At 52.1% G+C, this 13,237-nt stretch overlaps 1 protein-coding gene across 2 annotated transcripts in view; it reads right to left on the reverse strand.

The window, feature by feature from the left end:
- Positions 1-1,509, reverse strand: part of NBL1 (NBL1, DAN family BMP antagonist) — a 9,749-nt gene extending 8,240 nt beyond the window's left edge. Inside the window, exon 1 of one of the 2 annotated variants that reach the window (XM_007459243.1) lies at positions 1,361-1,509. Coding sequence is in view for 1 of the 2 variants with exons in the window: in XM_007459242.1 (XP_007459304.1) it covers positions 841-928 (88 nt within the window). In the remaining variant the exon portion in view is untranslated. Of the gene's footprint in view, positions 1-840; positions 929-1,360 lie in introns of those variants that run through there. The other variant, XM_007459242.1, reaches the window with a different exon arrangement.
- Between the last annotated feature and the right edge of the window lie 11,728 nt (positions 1,510-13,237).

The raw sequence follows: 13,237 nt of genomic DNA on the forward strand, positions 1-13,237 counted from the left end.
CCCCCTCCCTCCCACTGGATCCTGAATGCGTCCTGAGAATATCTAAACCCCGGGGTTGCATCTGCCTCGAAGAAAATGGGTTTAGGGGAAACTCAAACAAGATGATGGCTGGGCGAGGGTTTTATGAACTGTCTGTGCTGCCAGGGTGGAAGCGGAGAGGAAGATCCCACTCAGACTCTAATTCTTGGGCCACTGACTGAAGGGAAAGGGTCCCAGAGAGACCAGCAACTTTGAGCAAACAGGCTGGGCCTGGCTGCCGGGGCGTACATGCTGCTGGGTGCAGAGGGTGTGGCATCTGTGGCCGCAGCCCTAGGCTTGGGGGTCAGCAGGAGTGAGTCAACCGCCGCAGGTCTTGAAATGAGCGCAAGGGGACTTCCTTGAATGGTGCAACTGAAGGGAGGGGCGAGCCAGGGTCAGACCCCAGCCCTGATCAGCTCAGCGGGCCCACTCTGGGGTCCAAGGACAAGTTCAGGCCCAAGCTCACCCGCTGACTCCCTGTGTGCCTGGAGGCAGGACAGTACAGTGTTCAGAGGCCACTGACCACTCGTTTCACCTGCCCAGGCCTCCCATTTGCCCCTGTGAAATGGGAAGCACGGCCTGGGAAAGTCCATCCTAGCAGATTCCCTCAAGAGGAGCCTGGCTCCAGCGCGCTGCTTAAGGCCACTGTGATTCCATGACCCCAGTCACCACAGGGTGGCTTCCTTCCTTCCGTCAGCGCTGGCAGAGCATGAACCAACGGTCCAGGGGCGGACACGCAGGGCCAAGCCCGTGCCCCAAAGGCCTGCCCATCTCTGCCAAGCAGCTCCATCTCCCTGGCTACAGCCCCCCAGCCCAGACCACGGCCAGCCTGCCCGCAGACCCTCCTGACTGAAAACTGTCTCCAAAACAAATCGATGCTAATGAGCTGCTGCAGGGCCGGCCTACACATCTGCTCAGCAGAAGTCCCACTGCAGACTTCACCAGCATCCCTGCCCGCTCCCGCAGTCTGCGACCCTTGGGGGTGGGGGTGGGGAGGAGAGAACTCAGTTGGAAATTTCGCTCTAAAAGGATGAAGATATATGCGGCTAATGCACAGCACATTCTCCTGGGTCCACCTTCTAGCACACAGGCCCAAGAGAAAGAGGTCCAGCTCACAAGGGTGGGGATGGGGGGGGTCACCGACGAAATGCTCCAGCCTCGCCTTTTCTTTGGCCCCAACCAAAGGCAAACCACACCCAAGCGGCCCCAGCAACTGGAGGAGTTTCAGGAGGCTGGTGGTTTCCACAGTAACAAAGGGTGAGGGGCTCCTTGTTGACAAATTGCTTCCCCACCCCCACCCCCATCCCCCGTCAGCGCCCAGCCTTTGACCTCCGGCCCTGACCTCTGTTTTCCTGGGGTTCCCGTAGCTACAGGCTGGTGTCCTCCAGCTGGGCGAGGACCTCGGAAAGCCTGCAAATGTGCCCTTCTCCCCGGGTGCCGGCCAACCCCCTGGCCACACCAAGGCGGCCAGCTGCCCCCTTTACTGCGGCGTGTAAAAGATCAGAATCGCCCCGCCCAGGGAGCGGGGCGGGCAGGTGGCCGGCAGCACGGCCCAGTTGTCCAGGCCGCCTCGCGGGGGTGGAACTCTTAAGAAAACTGAGCCCCCGGAAAGGCTGGCTCCCCTGCCCCAGACTCAACTCCAGGGGGATGACCCAGGCCAGTCCCCCGGGGCAGGCGGAAGGTAGGAGGAGGGTTTCGCTTCTTTTACCAGGTCTAGGAAACTATTCACGAGCCCCGGTGGGGGCCCCGTGCCTGCGACCCGGGCTGGGGGCGCTGTCCGAATTTGAGGGCGGGGGACCAGGAAGACGCAGGAACTCAGAGAGAGACTCTCACAGCGGGGCAGGCGGAGAGACGGAGAGAAAACATAAAGGCAGAGGCACAAACCCAGGGAAATGGAAAACAGGCAGAAGCGGAGAAACAGAAAGAAAGGGGCCAGAACCAGAGAAAGAGAGGAACGGAAATAGACGGAGACACGCAGATGGGGAGACAGAAACACAGAGAGAGACAAAAAGGAGGCAGGAACGTACGGGAGTGGAGAGGCTCGCGGCGCGGCGAGGCCCGGACAGAGCAGCGGGGACGCGCGAGCCCCGCGGCCGAGCTCCGGGCGCTGCCCCGGCGGCCGCGCGGCCAGACCCGCCCTCGACCCGCCGGGCTTTCTCTCGGCCGCGCATCTCCCTCCCTTTCTCTCTTGGCCGCGGAACTCCTACCGAGAAATGGAAACCCCCGTTGAGTCGGGGAACCGGCTCGGGGCGCAGGGGTGCTCCCTGGCCACCCCGTGCCGCGCCCACGTCCCCAGACCCGGCGCCCCGAGCCCCCAGCGCTCCCGGGCTCGGCGGCGGCGCCTCCGCACGGTGCCCTGGGCTGGCGGGCGGGCCGGGGGCGCGGCGCTGCGCCTGCGGCCGAAGCCTCTGGAAGCTGGGCGCCCGCGTGCCGGCCCGGGCGGGACTTACCGCGCGCGCGGCGGCGGTGGGAAGCGCGGCGCGCCCGCCGGTTCCTGCGGAGCTGTCTGCGGGCCGCGGGGGGCAGGCTCGGCGCCCCCGGGAGGCTCGGAGAGGCGGCCGGCAGGGCTGGCGGCGGCCCCGCGAGGCTCGGCTGGGCTGCGCTGCGCGCTGTCTGCGGCCCCGGGCGGGCGCGCGGTGCGGGGGAGCGGCGAGCCCAGCGGCTCCGACGTCAGGGGTGTCTCCGCTCCAAATAGGGAGCGAGGGCGGGGGCAGTGGAGGGAGGGACGCGAAAAAGAAAGAGCGGGCGGGCGCGCTGGGCCGCTCCCTCCGGGTGCGCAGGAGGGGGCGCCTCAGCCGCCCGGGGCCCCGGCCCCTTCTCCCCGTCGCCCTCGAGCCCCGGGCCGGGCTCCGGCGCGGTCCGACGGCGCGGCGGAGCTACCGGGGCCGCCCTGACCGGCGACCTAGGGGCAGGGCAGAGAGCCCGGCGCCCCGGCTCGTTCTAAAGCGCCCTCCGCCGGATTTCTCTGCGCTCGGACTTCTCTCCCAACTTTCCCCCAGCCCGGCCATCGGGCCGTGCCAGGCCTCCGGGTGACAAAGATGGAAGTGTTCCTTTTTGTGGGAACCGGGTGCTCCAGTCTTGCTCCGAGGGTGTGGCGCCCCAGCCCTCCGAGCCGCGGCACCAGGAGACTGTCCTCCCTCAGTCCTGCGGTGCGCCCAACCTATCCGCTCCCGGCCGTGCGACCCAGGGCTGGTCCGCGCTCTTAGTTCCCTAGTGTCACTCGACCAACGCCCGGCCTCGCCTCGGCGCCAGGCACTTGGCTTAAGTGTGCACAGAAGGGTCTGAGAGTCCCGAGAAGGACTATTCGGAACGTCGGAAACTGGACTCACTTCTCTGACTCCTGGGAAGAGCAGAGTGCCCAGCGCGGCGTCCCAGCCTCAGCTGTTGGGTACGGGGGTACCCAGCTTATCAGCCTGTACTCGGGCACTCGGGCGGGTTTCGGTCGTGCCCTCTCTGTTTGGTGTGCCAGTGAAGTGAGAAAATAGCTTTGCTCCTGGAAAGTAGTAGCCCGGTCCTGAGACAAGATTTAGGAATTTTGCGTTCTACCACAGTGGTGGGTGTCCATGCATCTCACCCCAGCCTAGCTGGAAGCCCCCAGATGGAAGCAGCCCTGCTCATCCAATGTCACAGGTTGCTGAGCATCCCGGTGGCTCCTAGTGGCCTGTTGATAATTCCATGGTGTACGCTGACCTGTCTGCCTCTCCAAACCCAGTACTGCGTCTCTATGCCTCCTAGCTCTTGCTTGTGCTGTTCCCTCTGCCTGGGGTTCCCTTCCCCTCCTTTCATCTCCTTAAAGGCATTCTTCAAGCACCAGATTGGAAAGCCTTCCCGAGACCCAAGTAGCATAAACCCCTCCCTTCTCCGGTGTGATCCTGGAAGCACAAGATACATACCCTCTGTTCATGGTAATTTCCTTCTAGACTAGTTGAGTAGATCTTTTTCCTCCACTTGACTGTGGGCTCCTTGAGGGCAGGGATCACCTGTGTCAGTGTCCCCAGGGCTTGGCAAACAAGGGGTACAATATATTTGGCTGAATTAAGTAATTAATATCCCCCATAAATGTTTCCATAACTGTAATAATGCTCGTAATAGCTCAGGCATATTGAGCACCTTCCTATACTACGTGCCTGGTCCCATTCTAAGCACTTTCCACCCACACAATAAATCTGTGAAATAAACAGTATTGTTATCCCCATTTCATAAGTGAAAGTACCAAGACCAAGAGAGAGAGGTTAAGTAACTGGCCTAAAGTCACACAGTAAAGGGGATGCCAGCTACCGTCTGTTGGAGGAACACATCCCACCAGGTGTAGCCTCACTGCCTGGTACACAGTAGGCACTCAGGAAACACTGACCATTGTGCTCACCACTGCCACTCTCAATGTGCATCCCAGGTGGGGTGGGGACTGGATGTCTACATTTTGTAAGAACGCACCCCACTGCAAGAAGCCATTGGGTAGCCTAATGAGTTTGTCAAGTCATACAGACAGCCTGAAGTAGAAGCCCTTTGACAGTTCAGCCACCCAGCCACCTAATCAAAGACATGGGGTTTGGGATTGGGTCACACCTGTCTGAAGACTGGTAATTACAAGAGGGCTACCATGTGAACAAGGGGTCTGGAAGGTAACTTGTTAATACTATCAACAGCTATCACTTTGTGCCAGGCATTATACTAAGCACTGTGCCTGCTTTATTGTATGGAAACCTGACCATAATCCTATCATTATTCCCATTTTACAGATGAGAAAAATCAAGGCATCAGAAGCCTAGTTACCTGCCCAAGATCACACCACTAGTGATGGACAGAGTCCAGACTTGAATCCAGACCCATCAACTCCAAAGCCCATGCTCCTTTGCCCACCACACCCTCTTGACTGCCTCAGAGCCCCTCCATCAGACTGCAGCAAGGATGCTGCACCACCAGGACCCAGGGTGGTGGGGCCCCAGCAGGAAAGGCAGAACCTGTCACGTCAGAGTCTCCAAGCACACGGAGATGCACCTGGTTGGCAGCGGTGCGCCAGTTGCCCCAACAGGCCTGGCTGGCCCTGGGCACGGGCTTGAAGCCAGAGCCTGCTGGCCCTGGGCCAGCCTCTTGGGGCCGAGGTAATGTGGGGCCCAGAGCTGGGGTAGAGGGCTGAAAGCTCTCTCCCCAGCTCATTAGCAAACATCTGGGCTCAGGAAAATGACCGACCTGGAATGTGACTGGGCTACGGGGAGCTGCTCCCTCCCCGAGTCCTGGGAATGTGAGCTCCCTCCCGCAGGGCACGGGCTTGGGCCAGCTGTTTCCTCTAATCCCGTCAGCCTGGCCTCAACAGGGGTCCAAACCTCTGCACTCTCCCGGAGAAAAGAGGGAAAACAAAAAAAGGCCTTCCCTCCCAGTCCGGCCCACTGACTCAGAAGGTTGGTATTGGGGCCTGGGACAACCACAGTCCCTCCCTCTTCTGCACGATAAAGACCAAGAGAGTCCACATGTCCAAATGTGTAGGTGGGAGGGGCCGTGAGGACTCATCACAGAAGGTTCTGGAGTCTTCCTGCTTGGGTTTGAATCCTTGCTCCATCACCCACGGACTCTGTGCCAGTTGTTTCCTGTCTGGGCCTCGGTTTCCTTCTTTGTAAAGTGCAGCTGGTAACGGCATATACTCTCTAGAGTTGTTGCCAGGGCTCCCATTTATTTATTTATTTATTTATTTATTTATTTATTAACATAAACTCTCTTGTTTATTTATTTATTTTTGGCTGTGTTCCGTCTTCGTTGCTGCACACAGCCTTCTCATTGCGGTGGCTTCTCTTGTTGCAGAGCACGGGCTCTACGTGCACAGGCTTCAGTAGTTGTGGCACGCGGGCTCAGTAGTTGTGGTGCACGGGCTTAGTTGCTCCACAGCATGTGGGATCTCCCCAGACCAGGGAGCGAACCTGTGTCCCCTGCATTGGCAGGCGGATTCTTAACCACTGCGCCACCAGGGAGGTCCCTCTCATTTATTTAACAAATACTTTTGTGCAGACTGTGTGCCAGGCACAGAGGTGTCAGGGACACAATGGGCTGGACCAACAAGGTCCCAGCCCTCAGGAAGCTTCAGTTCTGCAACAGGGAGGTGGAGCGTGTACAGGTAAAGCAGGAGAATGGGTTTCTCATCATCTAAGTATCACGGAGGAGCTAAGCAAGCCAGAGTGAGTGATGGGATGGGAAAGCCTCAGAAGACATCTCAAGGAGGTGACGTTTAAGGTAAGATTATGATGAGAAGGAGGCAGGATTCAAGGAGATAAATGGATGAAAAGTGCTCGGCACAGTTCCTGGAAAATAGCACGTGCTCCAGAAAATGAAAGCTATTTTAGGGAGGTGTATAGCAGAGAGAAGGCAGGGAGTCAGAGTCCCTGGATCAAACCCAGGCTTTAGCACAAAGCTTTCTCTCACCTCACTCAAGTAATGCACGTCCTGAGCCTCAGTTTCCTCATCTGTGAAATAGGAATTTTAATAGTGCCCAAGCGCACGCTTACTGGGAGAATTCACTGAGGGACGTGTGCATGAAGCACAGAGCCTGGCACCAGCTCGGCCCTTAGGAAGTGAAAGCTACTAGTGTCGTCTTTTCCTTTCCCACGGAGGAAAAGGATTTGCCTAGGTTCACTCAGCGAGTCAGTAGCAGATCCAGGAGCAGAATCAGATCTTCTAACTCTGAGCCCACCCCCTGGGCTGGCTCTTGCCTTCTCCTGTCCCTGGGGGCTCAGGAAGCCTCTGGGCCCCATCTTGGGCTCAGAGAAAGCAGGAGGAGGTGACAGTGCACTACAGGGTCTGCCCCTGAAGGCTACTGAGGGTGTGGGAGGTATGGCGTTGGCCGACTGGAGAGCAGAAATGAGGCCCCAAGGGAAACCTGTCCCCTGGAAAAATGTCAAATGCCCTTTGTAGGTAGGGTGGGAGACCAAAAATCAAGAGAGATCAATTGCTAAGAAGGGGGAGATGAGAAGAGAGGAAGGTCAGAGATGAGATCTAAATTCGGGGAATTTCAGAGTGGAAATTTAAACTCAAGTCAGTCTGACTCCAAGGAATGTCCTTTCCCCACTCCAGAGAGGCAGTGGTGGTTACGGCTGTTTCCTCATCTGTAAGAATGAACATACCGACGTCACCAGGAATGTGACCTAAATGCCAGGGACAGGGTGCCAGGGGCTATCCCCAACCCCTCACTTTGCTCCTTGTTTGTTTGCTTCCTCCCGCCATCACTCTCCCTGTTTCTTCAGCTGGGGCTGCCTGACCCCACGGTAACAAACCACCCACCTCCAAGTGACAGCACCAGAGCCAGGCTCTCAGGAAAGGGCCTTGTGCCTGGAATTCCTCCACCCTGTGGCTGTGGTAAACACAGTGAACAGGGCTGCCAGGGTGGTGGGCAGCGTTAGGCAAGTCAATTCTTTTATAATGTCCCTTCTCCGTTGTTTCTTCCATTTCTCAGCTCCCAGCAGCCCATGTATATCCACAGAGAGTAGGAGAATTTTTCTCTCTACTGAAGAGTTGGTCCTTCTGTATTTAATATCCCACAGAACAGCTTTTTTTCCTTAAGGTTTTTGTGCACCAGATAAAGTCTTTGGAAAATCTTCCTGTTAGGAACATGGGTATTGGAGAATTGGAAGGCACAAAAGAATATCACCTGGGTGTCTGTCCAGCCCCTCTACCAGGGAACCGGCTTCCAACCACACCCACCAGTCAACACAAGGTACCTCAGCAGCCAAGTTTGTTCTCCATGAACCTGTCCTCCTGTGGCCCGGAGTGACACCTGACCCAGGCTGGGCCAATCAAGTCCTCTCTCTGAGGAATCCAAACAGAGAGGCATGGGGACTGTGCCAGGGAGCTGAATCGCATTAGGGGCAGAATTCTAGAGAACTCTGGCTGCTGAAGGAGCGGATGAGGGGCTTGGTTCTCGCCCCTCTGCCCTTGATGTTCACCTTTCCCTGGACTCTCTGAACTTCTCCAGTATCTTACAATTTTAAGATGATTGGAAGGAGTTTGTTGCCTACCTCCCCAAAAGTCTTGATTAAAACAACCTATTTTTTTGACCACTTACTAAGTGTCCAGTGCAGCATCAGGAACTGGAAACAGAGTTAAGGCATAAGGCCTGCCCTGGAAGGGAAAAGGGCAGACGCACTGCCAATGGGAAGTAGAGGAGCAAAGGAAAAGCTCATTGGCAGGGAAGCTGCCCAGACATGAGGCCACAGGGGTTCGGAGAAGGCAGCAGTCCCAAGGAGCTGGCGTGCCTAGGAAAGGCTTGCTGGAAGAAGGAGGATTTAAACAAGGGCTCTGAGGTATGAGCGAGACTTCAACAAGTCGAGAAAGCAGTCCACACTAAGAAAAGAAAGGGCCCGGAAAAAGGGTTTTGCACTGGACAAAGATGTGGCCCTCAGACCTTCAGAGCACCACAGAAGAGACCATTAATACACACTTTCTGGATTGGACCAGATGTAGCCTCAGAATCCTTCTTAACACAGCTCCTCTAGGCAGTCACCAAAATGGATACATTTGGCTTGTGAAATAAACGTATTTGTTTGAATGAATTTGTCACTCCTAGGAAAATGTGTTTCAGGAATAGATAACTAGTTTGATTGAAATAGAGGTAACAGACTAACATTCAGTTTCTCAGTGAATATTTATCGAGTGCCTACTATGTGCCAGGCTGTATTCAGGTACTAAGGATATGGCAGTAAAAAAGAAAACCCCAAAATAATAAAAATATCTACCCTCAGGGAGCTTACATTTTAGTGGGAGGAGGCAGACAACCAACAAAATATGCAGGTAAATATACAAACTGTGAGATCATGATAAAGGCCAAAGAGAGAAAGCAGAGAAGTGTGTTGGGGGGGTGGGGCGGGGGTGAGGATTACAAAAACCAGAGCAGTCTGGGAGGGTCTCCCTGACACACACTGAGTAAAGACTTGAAAGAGATGAGGGAGCGAGTTGTGTGGACACCTGGGAGAAGAGAGGGAACATCCAACGTGTTCAGACACAGCAGGGACAGAAGGACTGGAGCAGAGGAACAGGGAGCCGGTGGTAGGAGTCAAGGTCAGACTAGCACCAGGAGGGCCAGATCACGTAGGGTCTCAGAGTCCACTCTACTGACTTTGGCTTTTTTGCCAAATGAGATGAAGGCTTTGAGCAGAGGACTGACATAATCCAGTTTATGTTTTAACACTGGCTGTCGTGTGGAGAATAGCTTTAAAGGGGGCAATAGTGATAATATAGTCTAACATTACTATACACCAAGCACTGTCCAAAAGGCTTTGCATATGTTCTCATAATAACATTTTGAGGTGGGTATTAGCATCATTGCTCCCATTTACAGATGAGGAGACTGAGGCATGGACAGAGCAAATAACTTCCAAGGCCCCATAGCATCGAGTAAGTGTCAGAATTATTCAAACCCCAAAAGTGTGGCTCCAGAGCCCCTGCTCTTGGCCTCTATCTTACTCCATGGATGGGGCAGCGGGCATCCAGTAGGAAGTAGAGATAGGGGCTACATGGTACAGGACCTTCAATGCTAGGCTAAGAAATGTGGACCGATATTTTGTGCATTATCGGGGAACCATCAAAATTGTCTGAACAGAAAACAACACGCATTAAACCGAGTTAAAACTGGTAGGAGGGGGAGAGGCTGAAGGCTGGGAGGCCCCTGGAAGATCTGCAGAGATTCTGGCAAAGTGAGAGCAAGCCCCAAGGGTCCCCTTCCTCAACTAAACTGAGGCTTTACAGATCACAGGTCTAGGCCAAAAAGAAGTATTATGGCTGCTTTCTGGGGCCAAGGGACACGTGTCACTAGATGTGGCCACTAATTGACATGTTCTATGCCTCACCTTCTGTGGCTCAATCTCCTGGTCTTCAAGAAGGGTATCTACATAGATTAAGGAAAGATCTATAATTACCTTGATATTCCTTGACAAGAGGACTTTTCCTGGTAAAACAAGCAGAACTTGGGTTTTATCCATGAAGTCCACTATAGAGAAAAGAGGACGTAAAGTGGTGGGCCTTCTCTTTGTTTCTGGGGTGTGAAAGAGTCTGTCATGGGATATCACAATTGATAAACCTCCAGCTTAAAGGGGGATAATTCTTTTGATCATAATTTGTTACATAATTGATTATAAGAGAATCTTATTTAGCTGGCTATTTCACTTTTCTCCTCAAGAACACAATGCCTGACCTCACATTTGTACTGTGTGACAGGAAGGGATCATTACAACTGTCTTACAATGAGGCCCAGAGAGATCAAGTGACTTGCTCATGATTACATAGTGACCTAGGGAAGCAGCTCAGATGAGAACAGAGGATGCTCTATGATAAGAATTTGGGGAAGCCTTTCTTCCAATTGAAAGTCACTGACCCACAGAAATGACCAGTCAGGGCCACCCACTTAAAAAGTAACTTAATTTAGGGGTTTTAAAAATATAGGAAACATTAGGACTTCCCTGGTGGTGCAGTGGTTAAGAATCCACCTGCCAATGCAGGGGACACGGATTTGAGCCCTGGTCCGGGAAGATCCCACATGCCGCGGAGCAACTAAGCCCGTGCACCACAACTACTAAGCCTGCGCTCTACAGCCTGCGAGCCACAACTACTGAGCCCGCATGCCACAACTACTGAAGCCTGCGAACCTAGAGCCCGTGCTACACAATGAGAAGCCCGCGCACTGCAACGAAGAGTAGCCCCCACTCACCGCAACTAGAGAAAGCCCACGCACAGGAATGAAGACCCAACACAGCCAAAAATAAAAACAAATAAATTAATTTTTTAAAAAATCAGTACAAACTCGAGGACACACACACCCCTATTCCCTAGCTCCATCTGCTGAGAGGAATATCTCGTGCTTAAAGAATGGACTAGATATGCCAAAGGATACAGGCAACAGCTTGAAAGAGCTCCTATTAGACAAATATGAACAATTTGAGTAATAAATATTGACAGTAATGGATTATAAACAATTTAATAAAACAAGAATCCACAAGTCCACACTGATATAAATTAATGATCAAATAAATGGGGGGAAAGGGAAAGTTCTTCCTCATAGAATGTCAAATAATAAGGAATAATGAATTTAGAAAATTATCAATGGATGCTAAAACTATGATAGTTTGATAAGGAACAGGATATTTACAGCCTCAAAAGTATCTCACCACAACTTATAAATTACAAAGAGAAAAATAATAAATTTACAGTGGAGAAACCAGGCAAACACCACTTTAACTAAGTGACCAGAGTTCACATCACTAATGTTGAGACAAATGGACATCATGTGCCTCCTGATATGATGTACTGAAAAGGACACAACATCACCTGTGCCAAAATTGCAAAACCTGAATCTAATCACGAGGAAACATCAGACAAACCCAAACTGAGAAACATTCCACAAAATAACTGGCTTGCACTCTTCAAAAATGTCAAGATCAAGAAAAAAAGCTGATGAACTGTTCTGGATTAAAGAAAGAGACTCGACAACTAAATACAATGCATGACCCTGGATTGGATCCTAGACAGGGGGAAATCGATAGACAATATATTGTTTTGACAATTTACAAAGTTTGAACATGTACTGTGGATTAGATACTATTTTTATCAACGTTAATCGCCAGATTTGGGGACTTCCCTGGTGGCACAGTGGTTGAGAGTCCACCTGCCAGTGCAGGGGACACAGGTTCGATCCCTGGTCCAGGAAGATCCACATGCCGCAGAGCAACTAAGCCTGTGAGCTATAACTACTGAGCCCACGTGCCGCAACTACTGAAGCCTGCGTGCCTAGAGCCTGTGCTCTGCAATGAGAAGCCACCGCAATGAGAAGCCCATGCACCACAACGAAGACCCAACGCAGCCAAAAATAAATAAATAAAATTTTAAAACACTGCCTGATTTTGATAACTGCACTGCACTAAGAATCCTTATTCTTAGAAAATATACATTGAAGTATTTAGGGGTAAATGGGCGTATCTCCAACTTCTCTCAAATGGCTCAAAAATACTATACATACACCAAGAATGATAAATGAGCAAAAATGTGAACAATTGGTAAACATGGGTAAAGGGTACAAAGGAATTCCTTGTATTATTTTCACAACTTTTCTGTATCAAAATCAAAAGTTATCAAAAAATTTAACCCCTTAAAAGTAAAACATAAAGGTAGTGAATATTACCAGTATACATTATAAAAAGTGTTTCCATTTTCTACCTGGTGATAGGGGTGCATTTTACTGTCTATAAATTATGTCTTTAAAAAAAAAAAAAACTAGGGCTTCCCTGGTGGCGCAGTGGTTGAGAGTCCGCCTGCCGATGCAGCGGACTCAGGTTCGTGCCCTGGTTCGGGAAGATCCGGCGTGCCGCGGAGCGGCTGGGCTCGTGAGCCGTGGCCGCTGAGCCTGCGCGTCCAGAGCCTGTGCTCCGCAACGGGAGAGGCCACAACAGTGAGAGGCCCGCGTACCGCAAAAAAAAAAAAATGTTTCCTCATCTATAAAATGAAGATAATAGTACTTCTCTCACAGAATTGTTGTAAAAATTAAGTATCATGATACACATAAAGTTAGAATAGTAACTAGCACACAGTAGGTGCCCAATAAATACAAACTATTATTAAGTATTCATCGAAGTGATCAAATTAAGTTCTGCCAGGCTCAATCTGGCTAGACCAGGAATAAAGATGAGTGACAGCTGATAATGAGCTCCTTTTTCTAGTCCCAGTTTCTTCCCTGTTAAAGGCTCATATTCTGCCCACTCCTGAACTCCTCCAGAATTCTTGACATCATCTTCCCGTACTTACATCTTCTGGCTCTGAACTCAAATGAGAATCACGCTATTGAAGCCTGAATGCAAATGCTCCGGCCTTGTCCTGTTTCCTACCACGCCAGAAGCCCCTGGAGCTCTCGGGTTCCCGTTCTGTTTCTTCAGTGTCCTTTTCCCTCCTTCCCCTCTTGGCACAGCACTGAGGCCGTGTGCTCAGTAACTCTGGTCTTTGAAAAGCTCAGGTGGAGTTTCAGGAGGCTTTACTCATTCATGTCTCAATGGAGTAGGGTGAAAACAAATGACACTGATGCTTATTCATGAAGATGCACAGTATAGTGTTTTCCAACAATTTTTAGGCTTTTTATCACCAGGAACTCATTTGAGACACCCATTCTCTCCCCCAAGGACTATGCCCTCTTCCTGTTCTAGAACAGTCCCTTGACGACCTACCATTAATACCATGTGCTCTATTCTGATTCAAATAG

The sequence above is a fragment of the Lipotes vexillifer genome, unplaced genomic scaffold (assembly GCF_000442215.2).
Source record: "Lipotes vexillifer unplaced genomic scaffold, Lipotes_vexillifer_v1.1 scaffold496, whole genome shotgun sequence".
Lineage (NCBI taxonomy): Eukaryota > Metazoa > Chordata > Mammalia > Artiodactyla > Lipotidae > Lipotes > Lipotes vexillifer.